At 45.9% G+C, this 18,815-nt stretch overlaps 1 protein-coding gene across 2 annotated transcripts in view; it reads right to left on the bottom strand.

Annotated features, from left to right (window-relative positions):
• TRIM24 (tripartite motif containing 24) overlaps positions 1-18,606 on the bottom strand; it is a 230,085-nt gene extending 211,479 nt beyond the window's left edge. Inside the window, exons 1-2 of one of the 2 annotated variants that reach the window (XM_033951827.1) lie at positions 17,954-18,606; positions 3,193-3,311 (exon numbers count right to left, since the gene is read on the bottom strand). In XM_033951827.1, coding sequence (XP_033807718.1) covers positions 3,193-3,311; positions 17,954-18,269 — 435 coding nt within the window. In that variant the 5' untranslated portion in view covers positions 18,270-18,606. The remainder of the gene's footprint in view (positions 1-3,192; positions 3,312-17,953) is intronic. The other variant, XM_033951828.1, reaches the window with a different exon arrangement.
• Positions 18,607-18,815: the final 209 nt, after the last annotated feature.

Raw genomic sequence — 18,815 nt, 5'->3', positions numbered from 1 at the left:
CCAGAGCCCCAGGTACGTTAGATAGATTGTGAGCCCACCGGGACAGACAGGGAAAATGCTTGAGTACCTGATTGTAAAAAAAAACCGCTTAGATAACCTTGATAGGCGGTATATAAAATCCTAATAAACTTGAAACTTGAAACTTGGTGTATTAGTGTTTTAGAACATGGTGTGAAATTTTTAATGCTAATTTTTCCATGTATAAGGTTGTTGCTGAATTCTGGGAGTTAGCACCATTATGGGATGGTAAAAATCAAACTATTTTTGAGACTGTATGTTGGCCTTACAGAGGTAATATCAAAACTTTAATAGTTTACAGTAGTTTGTCATTATATCAGACAGGGTTTTAGATATTTTGCAGTAACCAATGTGTTGAGGTACAAGAACATCCTGTTGATCTTGTAAATAGAAATCTCATGCGACAGCAAAAACAAGCAGCTCTCAGAAAGGGAGGGGCAGACTGGCTGAGGGCAGATGGGATATGAGAGAGCAAGATAGCACAAAAGAGAGAGAAAGAAAAAATCTGGCTGAAGGGAGGCGAGATGTGAGGGGCAGGGGGGCAGGTCTGGCTGCAGACCTGTATGGAGATGTAGACATCATCTTGGAAAAGTTTTTCCAATCCACTTTTATTGAAATTGCTGCCTCTGGCCACTCTAGGACCTTCCCTATGCTGTGCTGAAACACTACAAAATGAGGGCCTGGAAAATATTGTGTTGTTGAAGATGCAGAAAGATCGCTCGTGCTTCATGCACCAGCTGGCCACATGGGACCCAAAAGGTAGATAGGAGAGGTAGGAGGGAGGTGTGGATTTCCAATTTCGGCAGGCACAGGAAGCAGAAGGGAATCCTCCTGTCCCGCCCACTGTGAGGCCGCCGAGGAGTCAGGGGGAGGGGGGTTGGATTCAGGAGGGACAGGAGATGGGGGATCCTTCATATCCTAGCCCACCGGGTCCTGCGGCAGGCCCGATGGAGGCATGCAAGGCATCGGGAGGAAGATGGTAAAGGGCAGTGAGAAAGGATGGGAGGGAGGGGAGATGACAGGGTGCAGATCCTGGCAGGGAGGGAAGGGAGCTGGGTGCAGAGCCTGGCAGGGAGTGAGGGGGGCTCGATACAGAGCCAGGCAGGGAGGGAAGGGGGCTGGGTGCAGAGCCTGGTAGGGGAGGAAGTGAGGGAGGGGGCACTGGGTGCAGATCCTGGCAGGGCAGGGCACTTGAATATTAAGCCCCCGTCTTATATGCGAGTCAACCATTTTTCTTCCTTTTGGGGGGGAAAATGGGGGTCTCGACATATTCAGACGACTTATATTCAAGTATATAAGGTAACTCTTAACAATACAATGTCCATTTCAAAATATCTGCTACTCAGAGCTCATGGGTACTCTTGAAATGTGTTCAATTTAGGGGATACTTGGCTTGAAGAAGTTGGGAAATACTGCTTTATTACATTAAACTGCAATAATGGGCCTTACATTTTAAATAGAGAGACAAAAAGAGCAGGTTAACCTTTCATATATTAACTATGAAACAAGAGACTGCAGCTTCAAGTGTTTTTCACTTTTAGTTTTTAAATGATAGCACAGACCAGGGGTGCCCACACTTTTTGGGCTTGTGAGCTACTTTTAAAATGACCAAGTCAAAATGATCTACCAACAATAAAATTTAAAAAAAAAAACACAAAGCACACTGTACGCTGAGAAAATGTTAATTATCATTCCTATTCTGGGGTTTTTTCAAAGAGGTCAAGGCAGATGACTCTATGCACTGTCACCTCAGTAACAACCATACAAAAATAGACAAATATACCCCCCTCCCTTTTTACTAAACCACAATAGCAGTTTTTAGCGCAGGGAGCTGCGCTGAATGCCCAGCGCTGCTCTCGACACTCATAGGCTCCCTGCGCTAAAAACCGCTATTGCGGTTTAGTAAAAGGGGGCCATAGTGCAAAATATAGACAGCAGATATAAATTCAGACACATTTTGATCACTAAATCTAAAATAAAATAATTTTTCCTACCTTGTTGTCTGGTGATTTCATAAATCTCTGGTTGCACTTTCTTCTTCTGACTGTGCATCCAATATTTCTTCCCTTCTTTCAGCCTGTATGCTTCTTATCCTCCAGACCTCATTCCCTCCCCCAACTTTTCTTCCTCTCTCCCTTCCCTTTCTTTCGCCCTGCCTCCCTTTCTTTTTTTCTCTCTTCATGCCCCCTTTCTTTTTTTCTGTTTCCCTTCTTTCCTTCTGTCTCCCTGCCCTCCCCCAAACCACTGCCGCTAGGCAGGGACAGGGCAGGCAGGCAGGCCTAGTAAGAGGCAGGCCCCATACCCCTCTCGTACCCTAAACCATCCCCCATACCCCCAGTACCTTAAATCATCCCCCTACGTACCCCCAGTACCTTTTTTAATCATACCCCCTGTACTTTTTAAAATCCCTCCTTCCCTCCCTAGACAGCTAACCTGGTATTTTAAGCATCTCCCCACCCTCAGTACCTTTTAAAATCCCTCCCTCCCTCCCTAGATGGCTATCCTGGTATTTTAAACATCCCCTCACCCCCCGGTACCTTGATGCAATCCTGGCGGTCCAGCGCTGCATCGGCAGCCTTCCCTGCTGGACAGCCGCCCAAGTCCCCATCTGCCGTGGCAGTAATAGGCAGGTGTGAGCCCCGAGCGCGCCTGCCTGGTCTCGTGCCGCCCGAATGGCGTCAGCTCGGCAGGCTCCCCCATCTGCGCCGGAAGTGAAATCCAGACGCGAGCCCCGAGCGCGTCTGCCTGGTCACGCACCGCCGCTCGAATGGTGCAGTCAACTCCCGCGAATCTCGCGAGAACCAACAGCACCATTTGGGCGGCAGCACAGGACCAGGCAGGCGCGAGCCCCGAGCGCAGACTGGGGGAAAGGAAGGGCAGGAGGACCAGGACCTGGCCGGCTGTGCACCCGGGGCGGACTGCCCCCCCCCCCTTTGGTAGCCACCAACCTTCACCCCGCCAGCACTCTGATTGGCTAGCATTCTTCAAGAGGCGGGCCAGTCAGGAGGGGAAAAAAGAGAAGGGAAGAAGGGAACCCGCTCTGCGATCGACTGGGGTTGCCTGAATGAGCGACCTGTCGATCACAATCGACGTATTGGGCACCCTGGCATAGGCAATCATATGGCAGTATACTGTACCAGTTTAATACAAAATCAGAAATTACTATACAGTCACCTGACTTGACTTTTCCACAGTGCTGGTGGGAACCTCTGTGGTATCCTTCACAAAATAGTTGTCTATGATGTGTCTCTCTGCACATTCCTGACTGCACACTGGACAGCGAATAACACCAACTGTGGAGGAAAATAAAAAGGAAGACTGAGGTCTAATACAAAAAAAAGGATAAGTTACTTTTAAAGAAAATATTGTTCTCTCTTGAGTTGTCCAAAGATTAAAAAAGGTCAAACCTAAAAAATAATTTTGTTATTTTGGTAACAACTGTCTAATTGGTTATTGAAGCTATTTAAAAAGCTACCTTTCCTGAAAAATTCCCATTTTAATAATTTGTCCCAACTATACTTATAATCTGAATCCACCAGGCTATTTCTTTTCAAAAGGCAAAGTAAGATCCACAATGATAAGTGTGTTTTAAAAGGTGAATGCGAGGTCTGTTCAAAAAGTTCCAGGACTGATTTTATAAAAATTTATTAAACAATCTTACAACTTTTTCCACTGGGTCCCCTTCCCTTATGTATACACTTTTCCCAATGTTGTTTCCACTTCTGGAAACAGTTCTCATACGCATCTTCAGGAAGCACCAAAAGTTGCTGCGTCAAATTTTGCTTTGTGTCTTCAACAGTGTTGAATCGCTTTCCTTTCAGCATGGATTTAAGTTTAGGGAAAAAAAAGATCAGCAGGGACCAAGTCAGGAGAGTAAGGTGGCTGGGGAAGAACAGTCATTGTGTTTTTTGCCGTTGTTCTTCTGGTCATTGGTCATCAACTGTGGAACAAACTTTGCCACAACACAAGATATTCTCAACTTCTGTTTGAACGTTGTGGCATGAACCAATGAAGATGTTGCATTCCTCTATCAATCATACCTTTATTGTACACACAGAACGGGGAAAAATCTCATTCATTTTTCTCCCAGCTAGTGTAGCTGTTAATAATGTACAGTGATGAGAGCGTCTCTCTCAGTGGGGGAAGGGAACCTAGTGATTAAATGTTGGAAAGCACAGTTACTTGCCATAACAGGTGTTATCCAGGAACAGCAGGCAGATATTCTCACATGTGGGTGACGTCATTCACGGAGCCCCCGTAAGGACACTTGAAAAGTGCATCAACCACTTTAAAATTTTAGAAAGTTTGCAATAGCCCGCACTACGCATGCACGGGTGCCTTCCCGCCCGACAAAGGCATGTGGCTCCTCGATTCGTTAAGCAAGCTAAGAAGCCAATCAGGGGAGGTGGGTGGTTGTGAGAATATCTGCCTGCTGTCCCTGGATAACACCTGTTATGGTAAGTAACTGTGCTTTATCCCAGGACAAGCAGACAGCATATTCTCACATGTGGGACTCCCTAGCTTACTAGAATGGTATGGAGGGAGAGTTGACCATTAGGAAAATACATTTTGCAATATTGCTTGGCCGAAGTAACCATCCCGTCTGGAATAAGATTCCAGACAGTAATGTGATGTGAATGTGTGAACTGAAGACCAAGTAGCAGCTTTACAGATTTCATTAATAGGAGTTGAGCAAAGGAAAGCAACTGAAGCTGCCATAGTTCTGACTTTGTGGGCTGTGACACGACTCCCCAGTTGTAGCCCAGCCTGAGCATAACAGAGATACAAGAGGCCAACCATGTGGAAATCGTTCTCTTGGATACTGGACATCCCATCTTGTTAGGATCAAAGGAGACGAAAAGTTGAGGAGATGTTCTATGAGATTGAGTTCTCTGCAAATAATAGGCCAATGCTCTTTTGCACTTTAGAGTGTGAAGAACTGTTTCCCCAGGATGAGAGAATGAGGCTTAGGAAAAAAATACTGGAAGTACAATAGATTGATTAAGGTGGAATTCAGTGACAACCTTTGGAAGAAACTTGGGATGGGTGTGAAGCATCACTTTGTCATGGTAGAATACTGTAAAAGGGGAATCCGCCACCAGTTCTCGACTCGTCGAGCTGTGTAACAGAGATGAGAAAGATCACTTTCCAAGTAAGGTACATGAGATGAGCCAAAGACATTGGTTCAAAAGGAGGCTTCATCAAAGCAGCAAGTACCACATTAAGGTAACATAACGAAGTAACATAGTAGATGACGGCAGATAAAGACCCACATGGTCCATCCAGTCTGCCCAACCTGATTCAATTTTAATTTTTAAAATTTTTTTCTTCTTAGCTATTTCTGGGCAAGAATCCAAAGTTCTACCCAATACTGTGCTTGGGTTCCAAAGCACACTCCAGCCCACCTACACCATCCCAGCCATTGAAGCCCTCCCCAAACAGCCATATACAGACACAGACCGTGCAAGTCTGCCCATTACTGGCCTTAGTTCAAAATTTACTATTATTTTCTGATTCTAGATCCGCTGTGTTCATCCCACGCTTTTTTGAACTCCTTCACCATTTTCCTCTCCACCACCTCTCTTGGGAGCGCATTCCAGCATCCACCACCCTCTCCGTAAAGTAGAATTTCCTAACATTGCTCTTGAATCTACCACACCTCAACCTTAAATTATGTCCTCTGGTTTTACTATTTTTTGTTCTATGTTTATACCTTTCAAGTATTTGAACATCTGAATCATATCGCCCCTGTCCCTCCTTTCTTCTAGGGCATACTTATTCAGGGCTTCCAGTCTCTCCTCATATGTCTTCTGGCGCAAACTTCCTATCATTTTTGTGGCCCTCCTCTGGACCGCTTCAAGTCTTCTTAAGTCCTTCGCCAGATACTGTCTCCAAAACTGAACACAATACTCCATATCCCTTCTTCTGCTTCTTCTCCACTAAAATCTGTCTATTAACACTGTTAAATTCCTAGGACTGATGTATAGACCCTCCCCTGAACTGTGTCTACAGAAGTAGTCTCCAAAGATGGGGGATAGCTTTCAAGATGAGAACATCAACAGAAGTCTGTGCAACACTATCAACCCTTTCTATTTTATGTAAGAGGAATAGGCAATTAATTAGCATGAGCTCCTTAGATAGGAGGATTTTGGTGATGTGGTAGTACGTACAGAAATTACAAAAAAAGTTGGCCAGGCTAACCCACTGCATTGTGAGTAGTAGTATAATAGTGAGGTAGTGTGAACAAGAGGTAGAGTGTTATGTTAAGTTTATCAGGTTTTTTTATTCTGCCTTTACCTATTCAGTTCAAGGTAAGATTACATTACAAGACATTGGGTCAGTTACCCAGGAAGTTACAATGGACATTTTGACATGGACATTCAATAGGGTTGCTAGTACAGGTAGATCGGTTCAATTACTAAAATAGTTAGGTCATAGCTTCACATATATAGTTACAAGTACAAGTAGGTTATTATTGGTTTTTTGTTTTGTCCCTGGAGTGGCATTAGACAGTTACTTCAGGGTTGGCTCACTGTCTTGGTACAGAAATGCTTTTAAAAGTTTTCTGAACCTGAGATAGTAGTCACAAGAATGTAGTGTAAGCGGTAGTTGGTTCCAGCATTTAGCTAATTGATATTGAATGCATAAGGCAATTTGCATGCTGGGAATTTTAAGTGGAAAAGATTTTTGGTGGAATATCTGTTGGAGGCACCCTGGAATAGGATGGCCAACTTTCTTAGGTAGTCGGTGACATTTCCTTTCAGGATCTTAAAGGCAGTGATGCCTAATTTAAACTTGATCCTCACGGTTATGGGCAGCCAATATACTTTCATATAGTAGGGCTATAGATGTTCCAATTTCCATAGTCCTTACTGCTGCATTTTGAACTAGTTGTAGACACGATAGCAACATTTTAGAGCAAACAACTAGTCTAGTCGAGATAGGATTAGGGATTGCACTAAAATTCAGAAAGCCCCTGTTTCAAAGTATTTTCTGATGTATCTTAGCTTTCTGATCACAAGGAAAGATAGCTTTATTATTGATTGTACATGGATTGATGGTTATCAATTTTTACTCCTAAGATTTGGGATTGTGGTAAGGTAGATGCTGATAAGGAATAGATTAGTATGTGTTATACGAGTGTTAGGTAACCTGGTACCGCATGATCTGTGTGGAGACAGGAAAGGTTCTATTTGTATGATGGGAAATGATTCCAATTGGTGTCTCAGCCTTGTACACTGCTACCAGTGGCACAATGAGAAACTTAGCTGGGCAGCACTGGGTGTAGGAGATGGCCAACATACTACTGAGAGCAGACTCATTATTTATGTCACACAATGAAGTCACATGGAAATGAATTCTATATATAGCGCCCCAAAAATTGGAGCTGAAAAAAAATATTAACTGCTACTCTATAAACTATACTCAAAGTTAGGCATAGTTTATAGAATAGCGCTTAACATAGTAACATAGTAGAGACAGCAGATAAAGACCCGAATGGTCCATCCAGGCTGCCCTTCCTGACTCAATTTAAATTTTTTTCTTCTTAGTTATTTCTGGGCAAGAATCCAAAGCTCCACCTGGTACTGTGCTTGGGATCCAACTGCTGAAATCTCCGTCAAAACTCACTCCAGCCCATCTACACCCTCCCAGCCATTGAAGCCCTCCCCAGCCCATCCTCCCCCAAACAGCAATATGCAGACACAGACTGTGCAAGTCTGCCCATTACTGGCCTTAGTTCAATATTTACTATTATTTATAATTCTAGATCCACTGTGTTCATCCCACGCTTCTTTGAACTCAGTCACCATTTTCCTCTCCACCACCTTTCTCAGGAGCGCATTCCAAGCATCCACCACCCTCTCCATAAAGTAGAATTTCTTAACATTGCTCTTGAATCTACTACCCCTCAACCTCAAATTATGTCCTCTGGTTTTACTATTTTCCTTTCTCTGGAAAAGAACATAAGTCTTAGATTGTGACTCAATCTATGCAAGCTCCTATTGTAGCGCACTAGATACAGGCAGGACATGCTACCGAAGATATACAATGGCGAGTTATTAATAAAATAGAAGTTGGATGGGAGGGTGGCAATGCAGAATGGTGGCTTAACTACCAAGAGCAAAAATGGATTTATGATCTGAATACTGTAAGTCCTAGAGGTCGAATGGATGACTTTAGTTTAAATTCCCTGCTGCTTTTGGAGTGGTCTTTACTGATTGGTCTGATCAATCATGCGACTATACTATATTTAAATAAGGAGCTAAGATGCCAAAGCCATCTTTAAAACTTTTGTAGGCTGGCGACGAGTCATCTGAATAGTAAGTTGATGTTAAACTACTAATATAAATAAGTAGGATTTAAAGTTGTTTCTACTCTGAACCTCTTGTTTGCTGATGCGCTGCAGGGATTGCTTCTCAATACAGCAACAAGGCGAAACATGATTTTCATGTCGGAGTATTGAGCAGCTTTATTTTAAAGATAAGTGAATTTAAAATATTTATAAAAAGAATAAAAACCGAAAATTAGTTCTTTTATGAACTGTTTAGATCGGCTTCACTTTAAAGTGGACTAAAAAAAAGCCAAATATATTTATAGTGATTATCTAAGATTAGGCTGGCAGGCTAAGAAAGATGTTAGACTGAGAGATACCAAGCTGTCAGGTGCAACGCTGCAAGATTGGGATGCCGAAGAGATCCATGATTTTGCATGAGAAGAGACGGGAAAATTTGAAGAGGTTGGGTTCCTTCACACTGAGTTGAAGTAGAAGGAAAAACCATGGTTGTCTGGCCCACCGAGGAGCTATAAGAATCATGGTGGCATTACTGCTTGAGCTTGACAAGCATTTTTAGAATGAGAGGGATTGAAGAAAAAGCATAGAGAAACTTGTGAGTCCAATCCAGTAGAAAAGTATTCGCTTCCAGATGGTGAGACGAGTACTGCTGGGAACAAAACTGGGGCAGTTTGTGGTTGTGGGGGAAGCAAACAAGTCTATCTGAGGAGACCCCAACTGAGAAAATATGGGACGCAGTACTGCAGAGTAAGTGTCCACTCATGTAACTGAAGAAATCTGCTGAGTTTGTCTGCAAGAGAATTCTGCTCCCCTTGAATGTATACTGCTTTCAGGAATATATTTCGAGTAATGGTCCAGTTCCAGATCTTCTGGGCCTCCTGACAAAGATGGAGGGACCCCGTGCCTTCTTGTTTGTTTATGTAATACATCGCGACCTGATTGTCCGTGTGGATAAGGACAGTGTTGGTCACAATGTGCTGAAAAGCTCTAAGAGCATTGTAGATCACTCTTTTCCAACAGATTTATATGACAAAGGTGTTACTGGGCAGACCAGTGACCCTGCATGTGAAAACCATCCAGATGAGCCCCCCAAGCATAAGAACATAAGAATTGCCACTGCTGGGTCAGACCAGTAGTCCATCATAGTAGATGACGGCAGATAAAGACCCGAATGGTCCATCCAGTCTGCCCAATCTGATTCAATTTAAATTATTATTTTTATTTTTCTTCTTAGCTATTTCTGGGCGAGAATCCAAAGCTTTACCCGGTACTGTGCTTGGGTTCCAACTGCCGAAATCTCTGTTAAGACTTACTCCAGCCCATCTACACCCTCCCAGCCATTGAAGCCCTCCCCTGCCCATCCTCCTCCAAACGGCCATGTACAGACACAGACCGTACAAGTCTGCCCAGTAACTGGCCTAGTTCAATCTTTAATATTATTTTCTGATTCTAAATCTTCTGTGTTCATCCCACGCTTCTTTGAACTCATTCACAGTTTTACTCTCCACCACCTCTCTCGGGAGCGTATTCCAGACATCCACCACCCTCTCTGTAAAGTAGAATTTCCTAACATTGCCCCTGAATCTACCACCCCTCAACCTCAAATTATGTCCTCTGGTTTTACCATTTTCCTTTCTCTGGAAAAGATTTTGTTCTACGTTAATACCCTTTAAGTATTTGAACGTCTGAATCATATCTCCCCTGTCTCTCCTTTTCTCTAGGGTATACATATTCAGGGCTTCCAGTCTCTCCTCATACGTCTTCTGGCGCAAGCCTCCTATCATTTTCGTCGCCCTCCTCTGGACCGCCTCAAGTCTTCTTACGTCTTTCGCCAGATACGGTCTCCAAAACTGAACACAATACTCCAAGTGGGGCCTCACCAATGACCTGTACAGGGGCATCAACACCTTCTTCCTTCTACTGACTACGCCTCTCTTTATACAGCCCAGAATCCTTCTGGCAGCAGCCACTGCCTTGTCACACTGTTTTTTCACCTTTAGATCTTCGGACACTATCACCCCAAGGTCCCTCTCCCCGTCCGTGCATATCAGCTTCTCTCCTCCCAGCATATACGGTTCCTTCCTATTATTAATCCCCAAATGCATTACTCTGCATTTCTTTGCATTGAATTTTAGTTGCCAGGCATTAGACCATTCCTCTAACTTTTGCAGATCCTTTTTCATATTTTCCACTCCCTCTTCGGTGTCTACTCTGTTACAAATCTTGGTATCATCTGCAAAAAGGCACACTTTTCCTTCTAACCCTTCAGCAATGTCACTTACATACATATTGAACAGGATTGGCCCCAGCACCGAACCCTGAGGGACTCCACTAGTCACCTTTCCTTCCTTCGAGCGACTTCCATTAACCACCACCCTCTGGCGTCTGTCCGACAGCCAGTTTCTGACCCAGTTCACCACTTTGGGTCCCATCGTGCCCAGCAGTCCGCTCATGCGGCGGCCCTCTGGTCAAATTCTGGCGCCATGAGACTAGCCCTACCTGCATACGTTCCGGTTCAGCAGGAACTTGTCTAACTTTGTCTTGAATCCCTGGAGGGTGTTTTCCCCTATGACAGACTCTGGAAGAGCGTTCCAGTTTTCTACCACTCTCTGGGTGAAGAACTTCCTTATGTTCGTACAGAATCTATCCCCTTCCAATTTTAGAGTGTGTCCTCTTGTTCTCCCTACCTTAGAGAGGGTGAACAACCTGTCCTTATCAGTGCTATGAACAAGGCTGCCCTGTGAACTTCAATAAAATAAGTTGCTCAGCATTTCATATTCTGCTCTTTTCACTGGTTTTCAGCATTATATCTGCTTAATTGCTCTTCTCCTCCCTGTTTCTTAATTTAAAAAAAAAAAAAAAAAAGCCACAAGAAAATAAACCCTTCTCTTTCCTCTGTTAAATCTTATTTATTCTTCCTCTTCATAGGAATAAGGGTAAGACTTTATTAACTCTAATTAAATCCTGGTGCCTGTGGCTCAGGGTTACTAAAGTAGGGAAAATCCTGTTATAAATCCTGTGTTTTAGGGTAGCCACTGATTTGTTATAGAACCTGCATTTTTGTTTAAAATACTGTGTTTTAGATGGTATAGAGCCTGTATTTCTGACTTACTAGCTTTTAGCCATTGTGTCTGCTGATTAGGTGGAGAAGGGAGGGGCTCTGATTTACTTCTAAGGTTAACTGCATTATCTTTGGGACTGTGCTCTGAATAAGGCTGCCCTGTGAACTTCAATAAGATAAGTTGCTCAGCATTTCATATTCTGCTCTTTTCACTGGTTTTCAGCATTATACAGTGGTGCCTCACACAACGAACTTAATTCGTTCCAGGAGCAAGTTTGTTATGCGAAAAGTTCGTTATGTGAAACGCGTTTTCCCATAACAATACATGTTAAAAAAAATAATTCGTTCTGCAGCATAAAATATGCTAAGATGACATAAAAAAAGATAAATTTGTCAAAATGGTGAAAATGGTGGTCTTGCTGAGGCCAAACTCTTTGACGAGGTCACACTGTTTTACCCCACATTCACTCCTTCTAATTATTTCCCGTTTCATTTCAACAGAAATCACCTTCCTGCTTTTTTTAGAAGCCATGATATATAAAAAATATTGAGTTTATCTTAAAAGGACGACTGTATACAGTGAGAGAGGGCAGTTAAGCGCAGTGACTAACGACTGCCTGCAGTGCCTGCGCGGAAGGATGCAATACATCGGCAGCTCGGGCGACTTCGTTGTGTGAAACGAAGTTCGTTGTGTGAAACGAAGTTCGTTGTGTGAAACGAAGTTCGTTGTGTGAAGTTCGTTGTGTGAATCAAGACATGAAGTTCGTTGTGTGCAGCGTTCGTTGTGCGAGGCATTCGTTATGCGAGGCATTCGTTATGCGAGGCACCACTTGTATCTGCTTAATTGCTCTTCTCCTCCCTGTTTTGTACTTTAAAAAAGGCAACAAAAAAGTACAAAAAAATAAACCCTTCTCTTTCCTTTGTTAAATTGTATTTCCTCTTTCCCTTTCCCTTCATAGGAATAAGGGTAAGACTTATAGTCCCACCAACCCCAGGGACCACTTTCATATATAGAGACCCAAATAATCAGGACTACTCAAATCAAGTCACTTCACAACCAATCAAGATGACCTTTATTCTATGCAATCACTGTGTGCTTTAATTCCAAGACATACTATTTGGAGGCTTAAGGCTTGCCCCATCTGTCTTCAACTTGCTAGTATTAAGGAGGAGCTCTGCAAACTTAAACAGGAATTGAATACACGTAAAGCAGCTTTCATCACTCCACAAAATCATACCACCTCTATCTCAAAGAATAAAACAGCCCAGGAATAAATGGGTCACAGTAGGCTCAGGAAGACTGCGACATGTAACACAGAAATATTCACAAATATTACCTCTAAAGAATTCCTTCGCTCCACTAGTGCACTGCGATACTCAAGAAAACAGAAGGGAGGTGGGACTGGAACCAATGAAGGTAACTCAAGAGAGCAAGCGCACCCTAAGCACAAATAAAAAGGCCAAAAACAGAAAACTATTACTGTTGGGGGATTCCATCATCAGAGGCATTAACCTTGGAACACAAGGCGAGGAGACCAAAATAGTGAAATGTCTTCCAGGATCCTCAGCTACCAGGAGTTCCAGGCAAATACAGACTATAATTAAGGAAGAAACTAAGGATTTTAAACCTGATGTTGTTATCCATCTGGGAACAAATGACCTGGCCAACTCCACACTTGCAGCACAGAAAGCTTTTCGGGAGCTTGATGAGGGTGTGAAACCTTTTGTAAAGACTTTAGCTTTTTCTGAAATACTGCCTGCATATGGAAAGGGAGAGCAAAGAGTGAAAAACACAGAGGACTTTAATAGATGGCTCAAAGCCTGGTGTCATCAAGAAGGCTTCAGGTACATAGGAGGATGGCGAAATACACGGAAGGACAAGAAGCTATATTGCACTGATGGGCTACACCAGGAAGAAAATCGAGACCACTTTATTGATAACATTGTTGAGTGGCTGGTTTCCTGGAGGCATCAATAATATGACCTACAGGCTGGGAGAGATGTAATTCAGAAGAACTCAGCCCAAGAGAAACCAAGCTGTCAGGTGCAAAGATTGTAGATTGGGATGTAGAAGTGACTCCTGATTCTGAGTACTTACTCAGAATCAGGAGTCACTTCTACATCCCAATACTTAAGTAGAGTATGACATATTGGAAGAAGTATGGGCTCCCTGGAGCTGATCTGAAGTAGAAGGGAGAACCAATGTTGCCTGGGCAACCGTGGAGCAATGAGATTCATGGTGGCTGCTTCCCTCTTGAGCTTGAACAGAGTTCTCAACATGAGAGGGATTGGAGGGAACGCATATAGAAATAGCCCCATCCAATCCAGGAGAAAAGCATCTGCTTCCAGATGGAGAGGAGAGTACCGTATTTTCGCGGATATAACGCGCACCCATGTAAAACGCGCAGAAATCACGATGATATGTACAAAAACTTTTGTATACCTCGCTCACGGGTATACACTTGGTCGGGTTGGGCCCATGTGCCTCAGGCCGCGCCCCCAGGTGGGACCTAAGGCTCCAAGGCCTATTCTGATTGGCCCACGCGCCTTAGGCCCCACCAGTAGGCGGAGCTTTAGGACGGATGGGCCAATCCGGCCTCATTCCTTCGTTGGCTGCCTGCCGGACAGGCGGGTTTGGCTCCCGTCTGTCCGGCCAACTACCAAAGGTACGGGGAAGGGGGGTGGGGGGGTCGGCCAGGGGGGTCGCGGGTCGGCTGGGGGGGCGGTCGGAGGGTCTTGGGGGGGGGCGGTCGTTGGGGGGGGAGGGGGGGTTGCGTCGAGGGCAGGAGGGCCTGGGATCCCTCCTGCCCGTAATGTAGTGCGGGGTGGGGTTAGGGGGTCGCCGTGGCCAGGAGGGTTTGGGCTCCCTTCTGGCCCGATATTGTCGGGAAGTCGGCGGTCCTTCGGGGTGGGGGTGCGAGTGGTCCTGCCGGGGGGGGGATGTATCGGACGTCGGGGAGTCGGCCGGGCAAGAGGGCTTGGGCTCCCTCTTGCTCCGATCGTGGATGCGGGTGCGGGTGGGAGCGCGTGCGAGCGGTCGTTCGGGGTGGGGGTGCGAGCGGTCCTGCTGGGGGGGGTGAATCGGGCGTCGGGCGGGGTGGGAACTATGTTTAAAAACTTTTGTATACCGCGCTCACGCATATAACGCGCGAGGGGTATGCGCGGTACGTAAAAACGCGTATAACGCGCGCGTTATATCCGCGAAAATACGGTAGTCGAGAGCAAAACTGGGGCAACTGGTGATTGTGGGGGGCCACAAACAAGTCTACTTGCGGAGTGCCCCATTGAGCAAAGATGGACTGGAGAGTTGCAGAGTTGAGAGTCCATTCGTGACGCTGACGAATTCTGCTAAGGTTGTTTGATAGGTAATTCTTCTCCCCTTGAATATAGATAGCCTTCAAGAACAGGTTGCGAGCCGATGCCCGTCCATATTTTTTGGGCTTCCTGGCATAACAGGAGAGAGCCCGTGTCTCCTTGCTTGTTGATGTAATACATTGCTACTTGATTGTCTGTGCAAAGGAAGACTTGAGGGCAGAGTAGATGATGAAAAGCCTTGAGGGCATAAAACATTGCTCTGAGTTCCAGGAGATTGTTGTGAAATTTCATTTCCTGGCGGACCAAAGACCCTAAGTCTGAAGATCGTCCATATGAACCCCTAGGCATAAGGGGATCCATCTGTCATGATGACCTTGTGAAGAGGAGGTAAATGGAAAAGAACACCTCTGGATAGATTGGAGGTCATCCACCACTGAAGCGACTGCAGAAGAGATGATGTCACAGATATATGTTGTGAGAGACAATCTGTCACTTTAGATCATTGAGAAGCAAGGGTCCACTGAGGAGTATGAAGATGTAGCCTCGCCAGTGGTGTCACATTGACAGTGAAAGACATGTGACCTAGAAGAGATGGCAGAGATGGAGTGGAGAGGAAGCAGTTGTTGACTCAGACTTATGAGGGCTTGAAGGCGATCTGGAGAAAGAAAGGCTCTCATGAGGGTGGTGTCTAGAATGGCCCCAATAAATTGCAGACGTTGAGTCGTAATGAGATGTGATTTGAGGAAGTTGACTTCGAATCCTAGAATCTGAAGAAAAGAAATGGTCTGAGATGTTGTTTGGACCACTTCTCGAGACGACACAGCCTTGATCAACCAGTCGTCCAGATTAGGAAAGACTTGAAGGCCGTGGGAACAGAGAGATGCAGCCACTACAATCAGAATGCAGAGGGTAAGCGTAAATGGGAAATTCTCGGACTGGGCGAAGGTGACTAGCGGCGTGCCCCAGGGCTCGGTTCTTGGGCCCATCTTGTTCAATATTTTTATAAATGACCTGGAAGAGGAAACAACAAGCAATATAATCAAGTTTGCAGATGACACAAAACTATGTCGGGCAGTTGGATATCAAAGGGACTGCGAGGATCTCCAGAAAGATCTAAACCAGCTGGAGAAGTGGGCAGAAAAGTGGCAGATGAAATTTAACATAGACAAATGCAAAGTGATGCATCTGGGTAGGAAAAACAAGAAACATGAATATAAAATGTTAGGTGTAACATTAGGCAAATGCGAACAAGAAAAGGATTTAGGGGTACTGATAGACAGGACCCTGAAGCCGTCGGCTTGCATACCTGTCACTTCCATTACATGCAAAGCTCTCTCATGCATATTCATTAGGGATATCTTGAAAACCTGACTGGCTGGGGGTTCCCCAGGACAGGTTTGGGAACCACTGCTCTAGGGTATACATATTCAGGGCTTCCAGTCTCTCCTCATACGTTTTCTGGCGCAAGCCTCCTATCATTTTCGTTGCCCTCCTCTGGACTGCTTCAAGTCTTCTTACGTCCTTCGCCAGATACGGTCTCCAAAACTGAACACAATACTCCAAGTGGGGCTTCACCAACGACCTGTTCAGGGGCATCAACACCTTCTTCCTTCTACTGGCTACCCCTCTCTTTATACAGCCCAGCATCCTTCTGGCAGCAGCCACAGCCTTGTCACACTGTTTTTTCGCCTTTAGATCTTCAGACACTATCACCCCAAGGTCTCTCTCCCCGTCCGTGCATATCAGCTTCTCAGCTCCCCAGCATATTTTACCATTACTTTTTAGGCATTTCCTTGGCATTCTTAACAATTTAGTAAATACACCCCATACCTTTTGTTTTTTTCTTTGATTATTGAAGTTTCTTCCCTCTTTCCTCTCGTGTATGATTGTCTTGTGCATCTTTTGTACTTGTCTTTATTGATGTACAGTGGTACCTTGAATTACGAGCATATTCCGTTCCAGGAGCATGCTCGTAATCCAAAATGTTCGTTTATCAAAGCGAGTTTCCCCATAGGAAATAATGGAAACCCGCTTTGATGTGTTCCCCCCCCCCCCGGCATTGCTCCCCCCCAAAGGCCCCCCCTGTGATCTGGCATCCCACGTCACGATCTGGCACCCCCCCCCAACGCAATTGGGCACCCCCCCCGACGCTTCTTACCCTCATCTGGGCACCGGCATGTCCTGTGCTTGGTGCCGGTGCCCGAAGATCAGCCTCCTCTTCTGCTGGGCCTTGAGCATGCTCAGATGCTCAAGGCCCAGCAGAAGAGGAGGCCGATCTTTGGGCACCGGCACCAAGCACAGGATATGCCGGTGCCGGTGCCCAGATGAGGGTAAGAAGCGGCGGAGGAGTGCTCAATCGCGGCAGGGGGGTGCCCGATCGCAGGGGGAGGGTGCCGGATCGCGGGGGGGAGGGTGCCGGATCGCGGGGAGGCGCTCGTAAATCGAGCCATGCTCGGTTTCCGAGGCACCTATTTTGCAAATGTTTTGCTCGTCTTGCAAAACACTCGCAAACCGGTGCACTTGTAAACCGAGGTACCACTGTAATTAATTTTTAATATTTTAGTTACCGACAGGTCTGCAGCAGTCGGATTTGCCAATAGTAAAACCCGATTCGAAATAGCCAAGCAATTGTTAGTAAATGAATCGCTTGGCTATTTTGCATAGGGTTTTACTAACTTGCATGGGAGGATCAGGATCGGATCTCTACAGGTGTTAGTGAACAGTGCAGGAGGGAAATCGGTTTGCTTTGTGAATCTAGCTCTAAGTTTGGCGGAAGCTGGCAGTGAATTTCTCCAAGTGGCTACCTCTATACATACAGTTGCATGTGGGGATCAGTGTCCAGAACTCTGGTAAAAGTGGAGTTTTTATTTGTCCTATTTACCCGATAAGTGTTCTTCTGGCCTGCCTCATGTGCACATAAACAGCCACAGGGTACCAGAGGAGGCTAGAGGGTTACAGTAACACTTTCTATAGTAAGTTGTGATGATACCAATTCCCTCCCCCCTTCTTCCCAGGGGATTTTTTTTTTTTTTTTTTTTTGCATAGGCACCAACTTTTCATACGGATGATCAATATAGTACAGTATATGTTAAAATGTTTCCTGACCCACAGGAAAAACTTTCAATATTGTGGCACCAGCTGTTTACAAGTTTCTTGCCCAGTCCCTCCTCCACCCCCCCCCCCCCCCATGTGCAGATCATTTTTATGCAGATTTCTGAATTCCTCACAAGTCTTGGGGCGCGGCGCGGCGACGGCAGAGCTCTTACCCTGCGTGTGGGGCGACTCCCGGAGGCCGGGGCCAGGGGGCAGCATCAGGTACCTCTCGGGCGGCGGCAGACAGCGTTGGCAGAAGGAGTGCAGGCAGGGCAAGAGGCGCGGGTTGCGGCTCTGGATGTTCTGCTTGCAGACGGCGCAGGTGTCCAGAAGGTTGAGGGCTGCGGGCTCGCCGCTCCTCTCCTCCGGGCCCTGCCGGCTTTCCGCCTCGTTCTCCGCGTTCAGGGGGACGGGCTGAGGAGGAGGGGGAGGCGGCGGAGGTGCCAAAACCGGCTCCGGCGGAGCTTTTTCGCCCGCACTGTCCTCCATGATCTCCCTTCCTGCTCGGCCACTCGTCTTTCACGGCTCTCTCGTCGCCCTGACAGGCTCTTAATGTGCCGCGGCGCCGGCTTCTGACACGCAGCCTAGGCCCCGACGACCAGAGGAAAAAAAAACAATCGGAGCTTCCGTAGCAGGGGTGACAACGGCAAACCCTTCCAGAGCAGAAGCCAGTCCCACCGGCCGACCGGCGATTTCCTCCCCTCTCCAGGGTGTGGTTTAATCCGAGCTGCTGGCGTCCCCGAGAATTCCAGACCACGCCCCCTCCTGCCTTCGCGCTTTTTTCAGATTTTCTTCTCGTACTGTTAGAAAAAGACTCGCGGAGTGCGCGTGCCTCCTGGGTCGCGAGCGCCGGGCTGGGCGGGACTTGAGCCTGTCTTCGCGCTGCGCTGGGGTGTTGCTTAAGTCATGCTTTCTTCGGCTCTTAATGTCGTACAACCTGAACCTCGCAGATACATTTCAGCTAGCAATAATAAACTTTTATTAATTTTAACAGGGGTCGCCATACAGCAAATTACTCAGAACTGGAAGGATTAC

Source organism: Geotrypetes seraphini, chromosome 7 (genome assembly GCF_902459505.1).
Source record: "Geotrypetes seraphini chromosome 7, aGeoSer1.1, whole genome shotgun sequence".
Lineage (NCBI taxonomy): Eukaryota > Metazoa > Chordata > Amphibia > Gymnophiona > Dermophiidae > Geotrypetes > Geotrypetes seraphini.
This window is presented reverse-complemented; position numbering and strand designations above follow the sequence as displayed.